The following is a 15,136-nucleotide window of genomic DNA, read 5'->3' as shown; positions in this document are numbered from 1 at the left end:
AGAAGAAGCATTTCCCTTAAAAATTTTAGCATCCGGTTTGAGATGTGTTCTAAATGCAAAATAGTGGGGCGCCTGAGTGGCTCAGTGGGTTAAGGGTCTGCCTTCTGCTCAGCCATGATCCCAGGGTCCTCGGATCCGGCTCCCTGCTCAGGGGGAATTTGCTTCTCCTTCTCCCTTTGCTCCTCCCCCACTGCTTGTACTCTCTCTCTCAAATAAATAAGTAATTTTTTTTAAAGAAATGCAAAATAGCCCCTGAATTTTGAAGGGAGTACAGGCCAGCATCTTTATCATGGCCAATAACTAGGTCTTATTGAGAAACATATATATTTTTTTATGATTTTATTTGACAGAGAGACGTCGAGAGAGGGAATCCAACCAGGGGGAGTGGGAGAGGGAGAAACAGGCTCCCCACTGAGCAAGGAGTCCAATGCAGGCTCGACCCCAGGTCCCTGAGATCATGACCTGAGCCAAAGGCAGACGCTTAACTGAGCCATCCAGGTTCCCCCTTAGGTTCTTTGAAATTGCTAGAACAGCTCACAGAACTCAGGGGAACACTTAGGTTCAAAGGATATGATAAAGGATATTTACCAGTAGCTAGATGGAAGACATGCATAGGGCCAGGTGTGGGGAAAGGGCCTAGGGCTTCTGTGCCACTCTCTGGACCACCACCCTCCCAGGACGCCCCTAACTCATCAACCCGGGAGCTCTCTCTGAAGCCAACCAGCCCTCTAGGGGCTCCTGCAGGCTTCATTACATCGACTTGATTGACTGACTCATTGGCCACTGGCTGGTTCCACCTGCAGCCTCTCCTCTCCCCTGAAGTCAGGGGGAGGGAGAGTTCCAGCTTTCCCATCCCACGGTTGGTCCTCCGGGCCACCAGCGCCTGCCCTTGGGTGGCATCCAAAAATCACCTCCTTAACTTAACAAAAGATGCATTTATCATCCTTATCACGGGAAATCCCAAGGGTTTCAGGAGCTGTGATCCGGAAACTGTAGATAATGGGAGAAATACATATTCGGTCATCAGAGGGACTAAATATAGATTTCTTACAAATCACACTGCAATACTCAAACGTTCCTTTTTAAAAAAGGGTGGGGAGAGAGGTTCAGAGAGCTTCCTTTTTTCCATTTTCTTCTGTTCTATTCTGAATGCTGCAGTCTGTTCCATTGTCCTCTTCATCTCGCTTTGTACTGAAACCACACTCACTCAAGCATGTGGTTTCATAAGCAAGTCTTTTTTTTTTTTTTCAAGTTTATTCAGGTAATTTCTACCCCCAACATGGGGCTCAAACTCATGACCCTGAGATGGAGAGTCGCACACTCTTCCGGCTGAGCCAGCCAGGAGCCTCTGCATTCTTGTGGTCGCGCAACCTTCACCACTCCACATTTCCAGAACTTTTTAACATCCCAAACTGAAACTCTGTATCCCTTACACACGAACTCCCACTCCTCCCTGCCTCTAGTCCCTGGCTGGTAACTACGACTCCACTTTCTGTATCCGTACATTTGACTACTAGAGGGGACTCATACAGGTGGAATCCCTCCGTATTTGTCCTTTTGTGATCTGTGTTGTAGCAGATGTCTAAATTTCTTTCCTTCGAAACACTGAGTTTGGGGGCGCTTGAGTGGCTCCGTCCGTGAAGCGCCCGACTCCTGGGTTCGGCTCAGGTCACGATCTCAGGGTCCTGGGATGGAGCCCTGAGTCCGGCAGCATGCTGGGTGTGGAGTCTGTTTAGGATTCCCTCTCTCCTCTCCCTCTGCCCTTCCCCACTCTCTCGCTGTTAAAACAACAACTATAAAAAACAAACAAAACAAAGTTTTTGAGTTCTGGAGAAATTTATTATCCAGCAATGTGTGACTAGTACCGAGATGTAGAGAAACTGATGAATCCGAGAGGGAATATGGGAAGCAAACAAGGCAGGACTTGGTGTCCCGGATGTGGGAGCTGAGACAATCAGTGATGCCCTCGAATTCTGGCTTCTGCTCGCTGGTGGTGTGTGCTGCCCTGGGAACCACAAGGTTTGAAGGAAAGGTCATCTGTGCGCTGTAGATGTTTTGAGTTTGGACTTTGGTGTCATCCAAATGGAGGCACAGCGAGCACTCCGATACATACATTTGGAGCGCGGAGGAAAGATCTGGGTTGTGGTCTAATCCTATGAGTTGCGGTCTATTCCTATCCAGTGGTTTCCCCCAATTTCCTTCCTTGTAATGAAGGTTTATCTAGACATGTACCTCCCCAAATGAAGACTAGATCCCCCAAGTCTCCGTTAGAGCTCTGCATGGTCATGCAGCGAAGTTCTGGACAATGGCATTTGTGCAATTTCAGGATTACTCCCTCGAAAAGAAGGAAGCATGCTAACCTCTCCCCTTCCCCTCTTCCTGCTGGGGGCAATGCCAACACAGTGGTATGATTGGGTCACATGCTGCATCCCAGACAGAAGCCCTTGTTGAAGAGGACAGAGCAACGAGGGAGACAGTTCCTTGAGATGGTGGAGGTATCATGTCAACCCCGGATTGCTAACTCTTGGACTGCTAGAAGAGAGAGAAGTACATCATTACCTTGCCTGGGTCCGCACTGTCTTGTATGGCAGCCGTTGGCCACATGGGGCTATTGAACCCTGGAAACGTGGCTAGCATCATATGCCAAAATTTTAGATGGACTAGATTGTATAAAATATGTTCTTAAAATTAACACTTTCCTTCTATTTCATTTTAATGTGGTTACCAGAAAATTTAAAATTGCACACACAGCTCCCATTATTGTTGTTATTGGTCAGCCCCTGTGTGAGCCTTTGCCTTCTGCCTTTGCTGAACTAGCATCTTCAGCCGTGCATGGCTTGTGTACCCACTGGTGCCACCCGAAGTCTGGTGTGTACAGGATCCCCTAGCAAGAGTGGGTCATGAGAAGAGCGGGGGCTCGGGGAGAGTCTTGAGGGACTCAAAGGAGTATGAGCTTGCAAAGAAGCCAGAGAAGGAGCCCAAAGAAGCAAAAGGAAAACCAGGAGAATGATGTGCTACGAGATCCCTGAGACAGTTTCAGGTTGGAAGGAAATACCAGAAGCTTCAGTTCCCTGAGAGATCAGAAAGTTAAAAACTGGAAAAAAAGGGCGCCTGGGTGGCTCAGTGGGTTAAGCTGCTGCCTTCGGCTCAGGTCATGATCTCAGGGTCCTGGGAGCGAGTCCCGCATTGGGCTCTCTGCTCAGCAGGAAGCCTGCGTCCCTCTCTCTCTCTCTCTCTGCCTGCCTCTCTGCCTACTTGTGATCTCTCTCTGTCAAATAAATAAAATCTTTAAAAAACAAAAAAACAAAAAAAAACAAAAAAAATTGTTCAGAGTGGTGGGAAACCGTATTAGTTCGCTGAGGGGGGTGCATAAGAAAGTACCGTGGACAGCATGATACAGAGATTTACAGAATTTATAGAAGTAAGCAGAAATTTACTTTCTCACAGTTCTGCAAGTTAGAAAACCCAGATCAGTGTGTCGTCTGGGTTGTTTTTTTCCGGAGGTTCCTCTCCTTGGCTTGTAGACCGCCATCTTTTGCCTGTGTCTTCACGTGGTCACAGCGTGGCTTTACCTAAAGCCACTGAACTATACACTTAAAGATAGTTTAAAAGGTAAACGTTAGGCACGCCTGGGTGGCTCAGTCATTAAGCGTCTGCCTTCGGCTTAGGTCATGATCCCGAGAGTCCTGGGATCGAGCCCCACATCGGGCTCCCTGCTCTGCGGCGGGGAGCCTGCTTCTCCCTCTCCCAATCCCCCTGCTTGGGATCCCTCTCACTGTTTATCTCTCTGTCAAATAATAAATAAAAATCTTTAAATAAATAAATAAATAAATAAATGGTAAACGTTATGCTACATGCACTTTTACCACAATTAAAAAGAACTATCATTTCTTGAAAAGTCAGTGAAAGATTCTTTGAGTGGGAGATACTGACTATCCAAAAAGAGGCAGAATAGCAACAGCAACAGCAAGGATATGAGAAGGATGTATTTAAAAATCACAAAGCTAGGAAGGACTGGGATGGAAATAGAGTCAGCTCTGTGGTTTTAGGAGTCTGAGGGATTCCCAGCCGATGGCTTCTAACATCTCTCAAATAAAGGAGGCAGGTCATAGGCTGAGAATGGTGGTGTGGGAAGGGCTGGAGGCAGAAAGTGTGTCGGAGATTAAAGAGGATAAAAATAGTGCACTTGTCACCATGGAAATGAGAATGAGTTGACTGGGTGGCAGCAGTGGGACTGAGGGCCGTGCTGAGAGCTCATGGAGTTCAGCCATCACTTACTCACAGTGGAACCGTTCTGCCCTGTAAGGTGACTTTCTTCAGTGACGCTCAGTTGCCTAGGGACAAACTTGGAGAAACAAAACTCCTGGTGGATGGGCTATTTCTTCTCCAAGACTGGGGCCTTACAAAGGTAGAAGGGAAGGGGCACTTAGGTGGCTCAGTCAGTTAAGTGTCCAACTCTTGGTTTTAGCTCAGGTCATGATCTCAGGGTGGTGAGATCGAGCCCCACATGGGGCTCTGAACTCAGTGGGGAGTCTGCTCGAGATTCTCTCCCTCTCCCTCTACCCCTCCCCACCCTCTAAAATCAATCAACCAATCAATCAATCTTAACAAATAAAACGAAGCAAAGACAGAAGGGCAAAGGAGTGTTAGATTCCTAACGTGGCAGAAGTATTATTGAAATGATGGGCCCTGGAATCATATCCAGAGGAAAGAGAGGGTTGGCAAGATGCGGGTTCCTATCAAGCTAAGAAAAGATCATGGTGGGCGCTGCTGAGAAAGCAAGGTGGAAGGAGAAGTGGTTGAGGTCCAAGGGGTGTGCAAAACTGAGCAAATGGAGTGGGAGCACCATCAACACCCTCCCATCACGGGGCAAACAGAAACACGATGATATTTTTACAGCTCATTGAGGTAAACAGATAAGCCTGCCACAGACAGAGGCAAGCAGGCACTCTGAAGGCTGAGGAAATCAATGTCCCCCAGCCCACCTGTGACCTGCTCTTGGCACATCAGTCAGGAAGCTCTTTAGAGAATGTCAGGAAACCATGTGGAAAAGGAGGGCAAGTGACCAGGAGGTGACAAAAAGGTGGTATGTCCAGAGAACACGCTAGGGGGTATTTCTTTCTTTTAAGATTTTATTTATTTTACTTATTGGGAGAGAGAGAGAGAGAGAGCACCAGCAGTGGGGTGGGCAGGAGGAAGGGCAGAGGGAGAGGGAGAAGCAGTCCCCGGCTGAGCAGGGAGCTCCATGTGGGGCTCCATCCTGGGATCCCAAGATCATGACCGGAGCCAAAGGCAGACACTTAACCAACTGAGCCACCCAGGTGCCCCAGGGGTGTGTTTGTTTCATTGAAGGCACAAGAAGAACACTTAAAGTTGTTGCTTTGGGATGCCTGACTGCCTCAGTGGTAGAATATATGACTTTCAATCTCAAAGTTATGAGTTCAAGCCCCATGTTGGGTGTCGGGGGAAAAAAGGAAGAGGAGGGAAAGAAGAAGAGGATGAAGGAGAAGAAGGAGGAGGAGGAGGAGAAGTTGTTGAAGTTGTTGTTGAAGTTGCTTTGATAGGGGAATTTGATTTGCTGATTGTGGAACACTTCTAGAGGACTTAAAGCAAGGGTTTCTGACAACTTGAGGAGGGAGGTGCTGGAGCGAGATGGTGGTGACTGAGAGAGCCACGATCTAAGAGTCTCCCTCCTAGATGGTGCCCAAGTCATGGGTTTCCATCATCTCAAGAAACCCAACCTCCCTGGGGAAAACTGAGATCTGGACACACATGACCCTAATTCTTCCCCACTTCCATGACGTTCACTACTGGAAATACAGGACACCGGCAGGGTAACCCCAACCACAGCGACTATTCCAGGTGTGAGCTCCCTGCTGGATGAAATCAACCCAGCCCTTGGCATCCAGAATGGTGAATCCATTCCTCTCTCTCACAGTAGACAGAGGAACTCGAAGCGGTTTGCTTTCACTAGGGATGGTGTAGGTTTAGCCCCAGAGATACATCTACATCCAAATTTCTGGAACCTATAAATGGTGTCTTACTTGTGAAAAGGGTCTTTGCTGATGTGATGAACTTAGGGATCTTGCAGAGAAAAAAAAGGGAAAGGAAAGAAAACCCAGTGGTAAAAGTCCTAATATCCTAAAAACGGAGGCGGGGGGTGGGGGGTGGGGGGATATTTGAGACAGACTGAAGAGAAGAAAAGCCTCCAGAGTGAGGCCCTGTTGATAATTCGATTTCAGACTTCTGGCCTCCAGGACCACAAGAGAGTAACTTTCTGCCTCCTGAGTCACCAGGATTGTGGTGAGTGTTACTGTAGCCCCAGGAAACCGCCACAAGTCACACCTTCCCCGGGGGTCACACTAATTCTCTGACTATTCTTTGAGATAATGGAACCGCATATATGATGCAATGCTGATAAGACCTGTAGCGCAGGAAGGAGCAGACAGGTACACTGCATGTCTCTCTTAACACACACATGCCAGAGCATGGCAGATAAACACCCTGAAAATCGGGGAGCCTGTCGCCTCAAGGAGGTTCCTGAGAATCAGTCTGTCTGAGGACAGTGGGAACATCCCATTCAGATGAAGCTAACTTCACTACTAACAAATGAGATAAAATCTCCACGGGAGGAGGCATTCCTTAGGCTGCTTTGTGCTCACACAGGAGGCACTTGTATTTGTTGACAATGACTGCAAGTTTCAGATTGGACCTGGAGTATGTAGGGAAAGATCCGTGTGATATTGATACAACAGGGCTCCCTAGGACCCTTGTAAATCCTGAGTGGTGGGGGGGAGAGGAGAATCCTCTGTGCAATACAAGCCCCTTTCAATCATAGCTGAGTTTATGCTCATGAGATGAGTCTAGGCGAGCCCTTAGGCAGCTCAGGATGGGGCTGACTGCCTGAGAAATCAAGCCTGTGATTGGAAGGTTGGAATTTTCAGCCCCACCCCCCAAGAACTTGATTGGAACTTGATTGTGGAAAGCCAATGATTTAATCAACCATCCCATGTAACGGAACTTCCATAAAATTCCTAAACAGCAGGGCTCAGAGACCTTCCAGGTTGGTAAAGGCATCAGGGAGCTGGGAGGTGGTATGTCTATATGGATGCTCAGCATCTCTCCTCCCATACGTTGCCCTACAAGTCTCTTTGGCTGTTCTCTCGAGTTGTATCCTTTGTAATAAGTCAGTAATACTAAGTAAAGTGCTTCCTTTCCTTTTTTTTTTTTTTTAAGATTTTATTTATTTATTTGACAGAGAGAGATCACAAGTAGGCAGAGAGAGAGGGGAAGCAGACTCCTTGCTGAGCAGAGAGCTCTATGCGGGGCTGGATCCAAGGACCCTGGGATCATGACCTGAGCCGAAAGCAGAGGCTTAACCCACTGAGCCACCCAGGTGCCCCTGTAAAGTGCTTTCTTGACCAGTGCTGAGCCCCCTACGTGGTAGGTTTCCTAGGGAGACCAGCCAAATACCTGGTCACCTGAGAATTATGTTGGGCTCTCTCCATCATGAAATGAGCAATGACTTTTTCCTCCCTGGAATAATTAAATCTGGGTTGTTACTTGCTTTCTTGGCCTTACTCACTCCTGCCAACAGCAGCATCTGTGCGCCCACTGAATGGCCCTATTCACTGTCACGTTGACCCACACATTACTGCTTCTGATCAAGGAACCCCATTTATTAGGAAGTCAGTGGGCAGCCCATGTACCCCATCACCCCAAAGTGAGCTTCACAAAACAGAGGTACAGCCCGTTTGGGAAAGCATCACAGTGCCAGATGGGAGACAACGTCCTTGGTGTGTGTGTGGGGGGGGGGAAGGCTACAGGATGGACAAACACTTGGAACCAGGGGCACATGCATGGTGCCAAATTATACCATCCAGGAGCCCTAAGGTATCACTTCTCAAGATCACACCCGGTGACTCATTCTTTCAATGTTTGTTTCCTCTTCCTGCCACCCTGAACTCTGCTGTTTTGGGGTTTTCGTGCCTAAAGGAAAACACTTCCCCCAGAGAGCACAACATAGTAAAATGTGGGACTGGAGGCCACCCCTGGACTATCTGTGGTATCTGAGGAGTGCGGCTATGGGGTCAGGCAAAGAGGGTGACTGACTGGGGCAGGAAGGAGGGAGAGACGCCTCTGCACCGGGGACCAGGGAGGTGTGTGAGTGGAACCTGGAGGTGTGTGAGTGGCAGCTCGCACCGGGTCCTGACTCCTCAGGCAGGGCCGGATGCCTGACCCCTTCCCTTACGCAGGACACAGAATGACAAGGAGGGTCTGTGCCTATCCCCTTTGCGGGGCCACAGACGTGGGCAGGCAAGCTCCTCATCCCCCCCCCATACCGCCGCGCTCACCGCTTCCTGGCGCCCCCCCGCCCCTCCCACCTCCGCAGGGCACGCAGTCTGCCAGACAGGCTCCCGGACCCCGTCCGACCACCCCACCCCGCCGCGACTTGCGCGGCTGCCTCGCTAGCTTAGTTGCCCTTCTGGAAGGCACCCAGCGGCAGCAGCGCCCCGTTAGCTCGGCGTGGTGGAGCTGCCGCAGCCGCAGCCGCCACCAGGCCCCGCCCAGAGGCCGCCGCGAGCGAGGCCGCGCCAGGGACGACTGCAGAGCGCGGTGAGTGAGCAGGGCCAGCGGGGAGGGACCCAGGCGTCCCGGTCCCCGCCCCTACCCCGGGCAGGCATCCCGACCTTCAGCTTCAGCTTGCTTCCCCATTCCGTCACTCCGTTTCAGGGCCCCAGAGCCGGCCTAAGAAAGGCCCCCACAGCCCCTCCCTGTTCTGGGCCTCTGGCAGTCCGGCGCCTCGGGCCCCTCCCTTTTTGCCGAAACCGGGAATCTGACGCCCCCTGCCCCCCAGCCCGGTCCTCCAGGAGCTCCCGAGCCCTTCCCTCAATCCGGGCGCCAGGAATGCAGGCCAAAAATATCCCTGGGTTCCAGACCTGGGAGGCTCGGCTTGCAACCACAGCGGAGCAGATGAAGACCCGGGAGTCGGAGCTTCCATTGCTTTTTGCCCCAAGAATCTGGGCCCCCAGCCTAGGCGTCCTTTGGAACCTGGGAGGCCGTGCGTCCCACTCCCACCGCCCTAGATGCAGGCGATTTGCTATCAGCAGCCTTTCCCCTGCCCCCATCGACTGTGACATCTGGGACCCAGGAGTCCCGCCCACCAATCCCTAACACCGCGAGCCCCAGTATAAATGAGGATTTGGGGACCCAGGAGTCGGGGACCTCAGCCCAGAAGCCCCTCAAACCCTAGGGATCGGCAGCCTCAACTATTTCGCCTTTCAGAGACCCAGGAGACAGAGACCGTATCCCACAGATCCCATTAAACCGAGAGGCCTGGTCTCCCAGCCCGCCGCCACCCAGATGTCCAAGATTCCATCGGTCCTGGAAGAGCGGGGCCGGAGCAGACGGGGATGGGAGGGGGCCGGAAGGGAGAGGGAGAGTGGAGTGAGGTGAGACTGGGGTGGGGACCTGGGCTGGGGGCTCCGTCCTAAACAGACGCTAAACAGGCGGGTTGCCATGGCAACGGCCTTCCCGGGCCGCGCCTGGAGGCCGCGCTAGGGCCGAGTCGGGGCGGACAGCCCCCAGGAGCCCCCACACCGCCAGCTGTTGTGTCTTCCTGTTTTGTCACCACGGCAACAGTGACCTCAGCCCTCCACCCCCACCACTGGCTTGGCGGGGGGAGTCTCGGTCCAGTTTACGCGGGGAGGGCGTGGTCTTTTATTGGCCCCGCCTCGGGGGGGTGGGGCTGGGATATCCCTCCTGGTTCCGGGAGTCCCTTTCTCAGCCCGAAACCCTCGCTCCCGCCGGGTCCCCGGCCCCGCCCCCAGCCCCGCCCCCGCCCCCGCCCGCCAACCCCACCCAGTAAGCAAACCCTTACAGACTGCAGCTGCTGCCGCTGCCTGAGAGGTGAGGCTGCGGGGACCCCCCGGCGTGGAAGCTGCGGTCAGGATTCCTGGGTGCTCAGGGAGGAAGGGGCTGGAGTCCCGAGTGTCTGAGTCTCTAGGCAGACTGGGGCATGGATCAGGACTCGGGTTCTGGAGACGACAGGGCTTGAGACCTGCACTCATACAGGTCATCCATAGGAAAGAGGAGGGGAACGGGAGGCCCTGACTCCTGCGTCTGAGGAAGGAGCAACTGGGGGCCTGGACTCCAGAGTCTGAGGGAGGAGGGGCTGGGGCCCTGATTCCTGGGTCTGAGGGAGGAGGGTCTGGGAGCCTGGACTCCTGGGTCTGAGGGAGGAGGGGCTGGGGCCTAGATTCCCGGGTCTGATGGAGGAGGGACGTGGGTGTCTGGACTCCTGGGTCTGAGGGAGGAGGGGCTGGGGCCCTGATTCCTGGGTCTGAGGGAGGAGGGTCTGGGAGCCTGGACTCCTGGGTCTGAGGGAGGAGGGACGTGGGTGTCTGGACTCCTGGGTCTGATGGAGGAGGGACGTGGGTGTCTGGACTCCTGGGTCTGAGAGGGATGGGGACCCCTATGTGCCCTGGCTGAAGGGGGTTGATATCTAGTACAAGAAGGTCTTCAGGAGGGGAGGAGCTTGGAGTTGGAAGTTTGGGTTTGGGAAAGAGAATGGCCTTCCACGCTCCCCACCCCTCCATTCTGGGGACAAAATTCGAACTTTGGGCCCCAAACGCCAAAAAGGGAGGACTGGGAAGCTGGTGTCCTAAGCCAGAGAGAAGCCAAGGCTGAGGCCAGCGTCCTTGGGTTACTGACAGTGGAGCAGGCTAGGGTTTAGGGACGCGAATCTCAGTTTGAGCGACGGGGTGTGGTGTTTGGCGTGGAGGTGGCGAGAGGGGATGGGCGTGGCCGGGGGAGTCCTGAAGCAGCCAGGAGAAGCCGAAGGGGTATTTCCTCTCTCTCCGGCTGTCTCCGGCCGCGCATTCCTGAGTTCTGACCTCAGGCGGCGGCTGCCTGGCGGAAGGCGACGGACCCCTCCCCTCCGCGCGGTCCCTGCGCTACCCACCTCCTTCCTCGGGGCACTTCTGTGGAGCTGTGGCTCGCGCTCTTCCTCCTTGCCTGCTTGGGACCCGGCAGTACCCGCTTTCTAGAACGCCAGAGTGTAGGCCAGTCCTGACCTCCTCCTAACGGGTTTTCGAAGGGTGTGTCGGGGGAGCCGGAGGCCCCGGGTAGCACCTCCCAGGTGGCCCGGGAGGCCCAGCCCCTACCCATAGACCTGACTTCCGAGGGGTGGTGGGAGGTGTGGCTACCAATCTCTGGCCTGGATTCCGACACCGCAGTTCCCGCTTCGAGGGGCTGGCGGGGCGGGGGCGGGAGGGGGGGTCAGCTAGGCAAATCCCAGGGGTCCGGCTTCCCAGCCAGTGGTCTCTCACAGACCCTCTTGGGTCCAGGCTCCCAGCCCCTGCTCTGGGGACCCAGAACTCACATTTTGAAGGACCCAGAAATTCAGGCTTCGGGCCTCACGTCCTAGGTGGACCTTCCTCTCCCAAGATCCACGAGTGGGGCGGGCCCTCCCGAGGCCGGCGGGGGGTGGCGGAGGTCCCAGCACCGCCCCGCCTCCCTCCGCCCGGGTCCCCGCCACATTCCAGATGGCTGGGCTGACTTGAAGCCCTTATAAGGCCCGGAGACGCTGCGCGGGGCCTGACCGCCCGCCCCCGCAGCCACTGCCCAGGGACCTCCCGCCCGTCCGCCCCGCGGACTTCCTGGGCTGCGTCCGGGTTAAGATCACTCACGCCCCCGCCCGCCCGCGGTCGTGCACTTTCTCCGGTTTCCCTCCATTCCCGCCCCCGCAGTTTGGGGACTGGGGAGGGAGAAGGGGCTGGGGCTCGCTGCGGTCACCTCCGGGACCTCTCCCGGCTCGCGGCCAGATCCCCGCCTCGGCTGGGAGGGCGCCCGGCCTGCGGAGCCTGGCTGCGCGTTCTGGGCGAGCCCCAGCGGCGGGCGGGCGGGTGGCCTGGGTCCCGGCGGGCCGGAGCCGGAGGGAGCTGGGCGCTGACTCTCTCTCTCCCCCTCCCTCCTGTGTTCTGACCAGCCTTTTCCTGGTGTCGGACTTAATCCACCTCCAGAGCCGGATCTTTAGCCATAGGGGTTCTCGGCAGAGACCGCAGGTGAGTGAGCCTGGACTCCGCGTCGGAGTCGAGAGGGGCTGGGGGCCCGGACTCCTGGGTCTGAGAGAGGAGGGAGCTTCCCACCTAGACTCTGTGTCGGAGGGAGGGGCATCTGGGGCCTGGACTCTGAGATTCTGAGAGAAGGACCTTGGAGCTGGGTTTCCATGGAAAGAGACCCAGACACCTGTTTACCTGGGAAAACAGTGTGTCCAGGAAATGGGCTCCCAGGTCCTTGGGACCTCTTGCAGGGACAGCTGGGCAAGCTAGAACCTGTTCTACTGTCCTATAGGCCCTCCTGTGCCTGCCCATGGAAGGAGGAAGTTTTATTTCCCTGCAGCTGAGAGAAGCCTTCTGAGCTTTTTAGGGGTGGAGGGCAAGAGGGTAGATGTCAGAGACCTGAGGGAGGATTTGGACCCCCGGTCCCCAAGACACTGGGCCCTCTCTCCCTGAGGGTCTCTAGGACAAGGAGATAGAAGTTGTAGGTTCTGGAGGGACAGAAAAAAGAAGCTGATTTTCTAGACCGCCGGTGTCTGGTGAACTCAAGGCCCACTGCCCAGAGTCCTGAGGTCTGAAGCTCTGTAACCAGACGTGAGAGGCCTGGAGATTTCAGTGGAAGGGGCTGGGGCACCAGACAGTAGAGAATCGGGAGTGCTTGAGTTTCTTGGAAGTTAGGGAACTTGGAGATTGGACTCCATGTGGGGGAGGGGCATAGGCAGAAGGAAGCTCAGTGTCCTTGGGGGTAGTACTCCAGCCCAATATCCCAGGTGGGATTGCGACGGAGGTCACAGACCCTTGATCTCTCTGGTAGAGGGTGGACTTGAGAGGGCATGTTCCTGAGAGCTGAGCCCCAGTTCCAGAGACAGGCTGGGAGTTCAGAAGCTCTGATCACATGTGGGTCCCTGAGAAGGTTCCCATGTGGAGGTTGGACTCTTGGATGTCTGGAGGCTGGAAATGCCTGTTGGGTGAAGGAAGGTAGGTGTGTGCAGGAGCAGGTATGCAGAGCCCTGGGTACTCAGAGGGAGGAGGTAGAGCGCACAAAGCAGGGCCTCTTGTTCTGATGTATGATTGGAGATGTTTTAGAACAGAGTCCTCAGTGGCTGGGTGGCTGATCCCTGGGGGACTGACGGCAGCTCTGAGTGTCGGGGTGGGGGGGTTGAAAGGTAGATGGTTTTACAATCGTTGGGTTGCAGAGAGAGGAGATCGGCAGCCTAGACTCCTGGGTTCTGACAGGGGAGGTGGGGAATCCAAGTCCAGAGTGGAGAGGGGTCTGGGACCTGGGTGACCAGCTGATCCCCATAGGCCCGCAACTTTACCACTTTGAAAAGCCTGCACCCTGGGTGCCCCCCAGCTAGCCTCCAGGTTACTTTGTGCCCCTGGGGGGAGGAAAGGCCGAGGGCCTGGATTCCCACATTTGGAACCTTCTTAGGACACTTCCTCTCCCTCCATCCCAGCCATGCCGGTGACCGTGACCCGCACAACCATCACGACCACCACGTCGTCATCCTCAGGCCTGGGCTCCCCAACCATTGTGGGGTCCCCTCGAGCACTGACCCAGCCCCTGGGCCTCCTCCGCCTGCTGCAGCTGCTGTCCACCTGTGTGGCCTTCTCCCTGGTGGCCAGCGTGGGTGCCTGGACAGGGGCCATGGGTAACTGGTCCATGTTCACTTGGTGCTTCTGCTTCTCTGTGACCCTCATCATCCTCATAGTCGAGTTATGCGGGCTCCAGGCCCGCTTCCCCCTGTCCTGGAGAAACTTCCCCATCACCTACGCCTGCTACGCCGCCCTCTTCTGCTTGTCGGCCTCCATCATCTACCCCACCACCTACGTCCAGTTCCTGTCCCACGGCCGCTCCCGGGACCACGCCATCGCTGCCACCACCTTCTCCTGCATCGCTTGCGTGGCTTATGCCACTGAAGTAGCTTGGACCCGGGCCCGCCCCGGGGAGATCACCGGCTACATGGCCACTGTGCCAGGCCTGCTCAAGGTGCTGGAGACCTTTGTGGCCTGCGTCATCTTCGCCTTCCTCGGCGGCCCCTCCCTGTACCAGGACAAGCCAGCCCTGGAGTGGTGTGTGGCTGTGTACTCCATCTGCTTCATCCTGGCGGCCGTCGCCATCCTGCTGAACCTGGGCGACTGCACCAACATTCTGCCCATCTCCTTCCCCAGTTTCCTGTCGGGACTGGCGCTGCTTTCTGTCCTTCTGTATGCCACGGCTATCGTGCTCTGGCCGCTCTACCAGTTCAGCGAGAGGCACGGAGGCCACTCCCGCCGCTATTCCGACGTGGGCTGCAGCAACCGGCACGCCTACTACGTGTGCGACTGGGACCGCCGACTGGCCGTGGCCATCCTCACGGCCATCAACCTGCTGGCTTACCTGGCCGACCTGGTGTATTCGACCCGCCTGGTGTTCGTCAGGGTCTGAGGCTCTGACCACGACCGGCGCTCTCAAGTCCCACTTGTCGGCCGAGGTTTCTTTTCCCAAGTCCTCCTTTCCTCTTCCTGGCTGCCTCTCTCCTGCCTTTCCTGTTTCCTTCCCCAGCCATCCTGCTCTTCACCATTCCTTTAGCTTCCTGCCTCTCTCCTGTTGCTCTCACCTTTCCTTCCTGTTTTGTTGGGTTGCCCACATCCTGTTTTGCTTGTTTGCCTCTTTCTGTTTTCACCTCTTCTTTCCTCCCGGCCGCCTCTTTCCCAGTTTCTTTCTTCAAATTTCCTTGGGAGCTCTGAGACTTCTCTCTTCTCTGCCTCCATCCCACTGCCCCCCACTTCCAAAGGTGCTGAGCTCCGTGTCCCACTCCCCTCTCCTGCAGCTGTTCCCTCCCTGGGCCTCCCAAGGGGCCTCATTGCCAAAGCATGCCTACCCGCCCTGGCTGTGCCTTAGTTGGTGTGTACATGTGTGTTTGTGGGGGTGGGGTGGGCAGCTTGAGAATGGGGCTCCCTTTCTCCCAGTGTAGGGGGTGCATACAGTGCATGTCCCCTTTCATCTCTGGAGGCCAATGATCTCCAGTGGGCATGAGGCTTCAAGCACAGGCCCCGGGTGCATGGGCCTTGCCTGGCCCCCAGCCTCGCCTGAG

General features: G+C 55.3%; 1 protein-coding gene and 1 long non-coding RNA gene across 2 annotated transcripts; one reads left to right on the top strand and one right to left on the bottom strand.

Moving 5' to 3' along the window:
• Positions 1-10,386: 10,386 nt before the first annotated feature.
• Positions 10,387-11,614, bottom strand: LOC116861851. Its single transcript, XR_004381547.1, has 3 exons — positions 11,384-11,614; positions 11,174-11,253; positions 10,387-11,081 (listed from the first exon to the last, which is right to left on the bottom strand). It is a non-coding gene; the product is annotated as an uncharacterized LOC116861851 (long non-coding RNA).
• A 154-nt stretch (positions 11,615-11,768) lies between these two features.
• Positions 11,769-14,661, top strand: MYADM (myeloid associated differentiation marker). The gene is made up of 2 exons (XM_032848653.1): positions 11,769-12,065; positions 13,517-14,661. Exon 2 carries the CDS (start codon positions 13,519-13,521, stop codon positions 14,485-14,487), a length of 969 nt encoding a protein of 322 aa, XP_032704544.1. The 5' UTR covers positions 11,769-12,065; positions 13,517-13,518; the 3' UTR covers positions 14,488-14,661.
• Positions 14,662-15,136: the final 475 nt, after the last annotated feature.

Source organism: Lontra canadensis, unplaced genomic scaffold (assembly GCF_010015895.1).
Source record: "Lontra canadensis isolate GAN:19392208 unplaced genomic scaffold, GSC_riverotter_1.0 scaffold206, whole genome shotgun sequence".
NCBI classification, from domain to species: domain Eukaryota; kingdom Metazoa; phylum Chordata; class Mammalia; order Carnivora; family Mustelidae; genus Lontra; species Lontra canadensis.
The sequence above is the reverse complement of the archived record's forward strand: the minus strand, read 5'-3'. Positions and strand labels throughout refer to the sequence as shown.

Bases quoted from the DNA above. Each gene is read 5' to 3' on its own strand.
- MYADM (XM_032848653.1), top strand. From the start codon at position 13,519: ATGCCGGTGACCGTGACCCGCACAACCATCACGACCACCACGTCGTCA.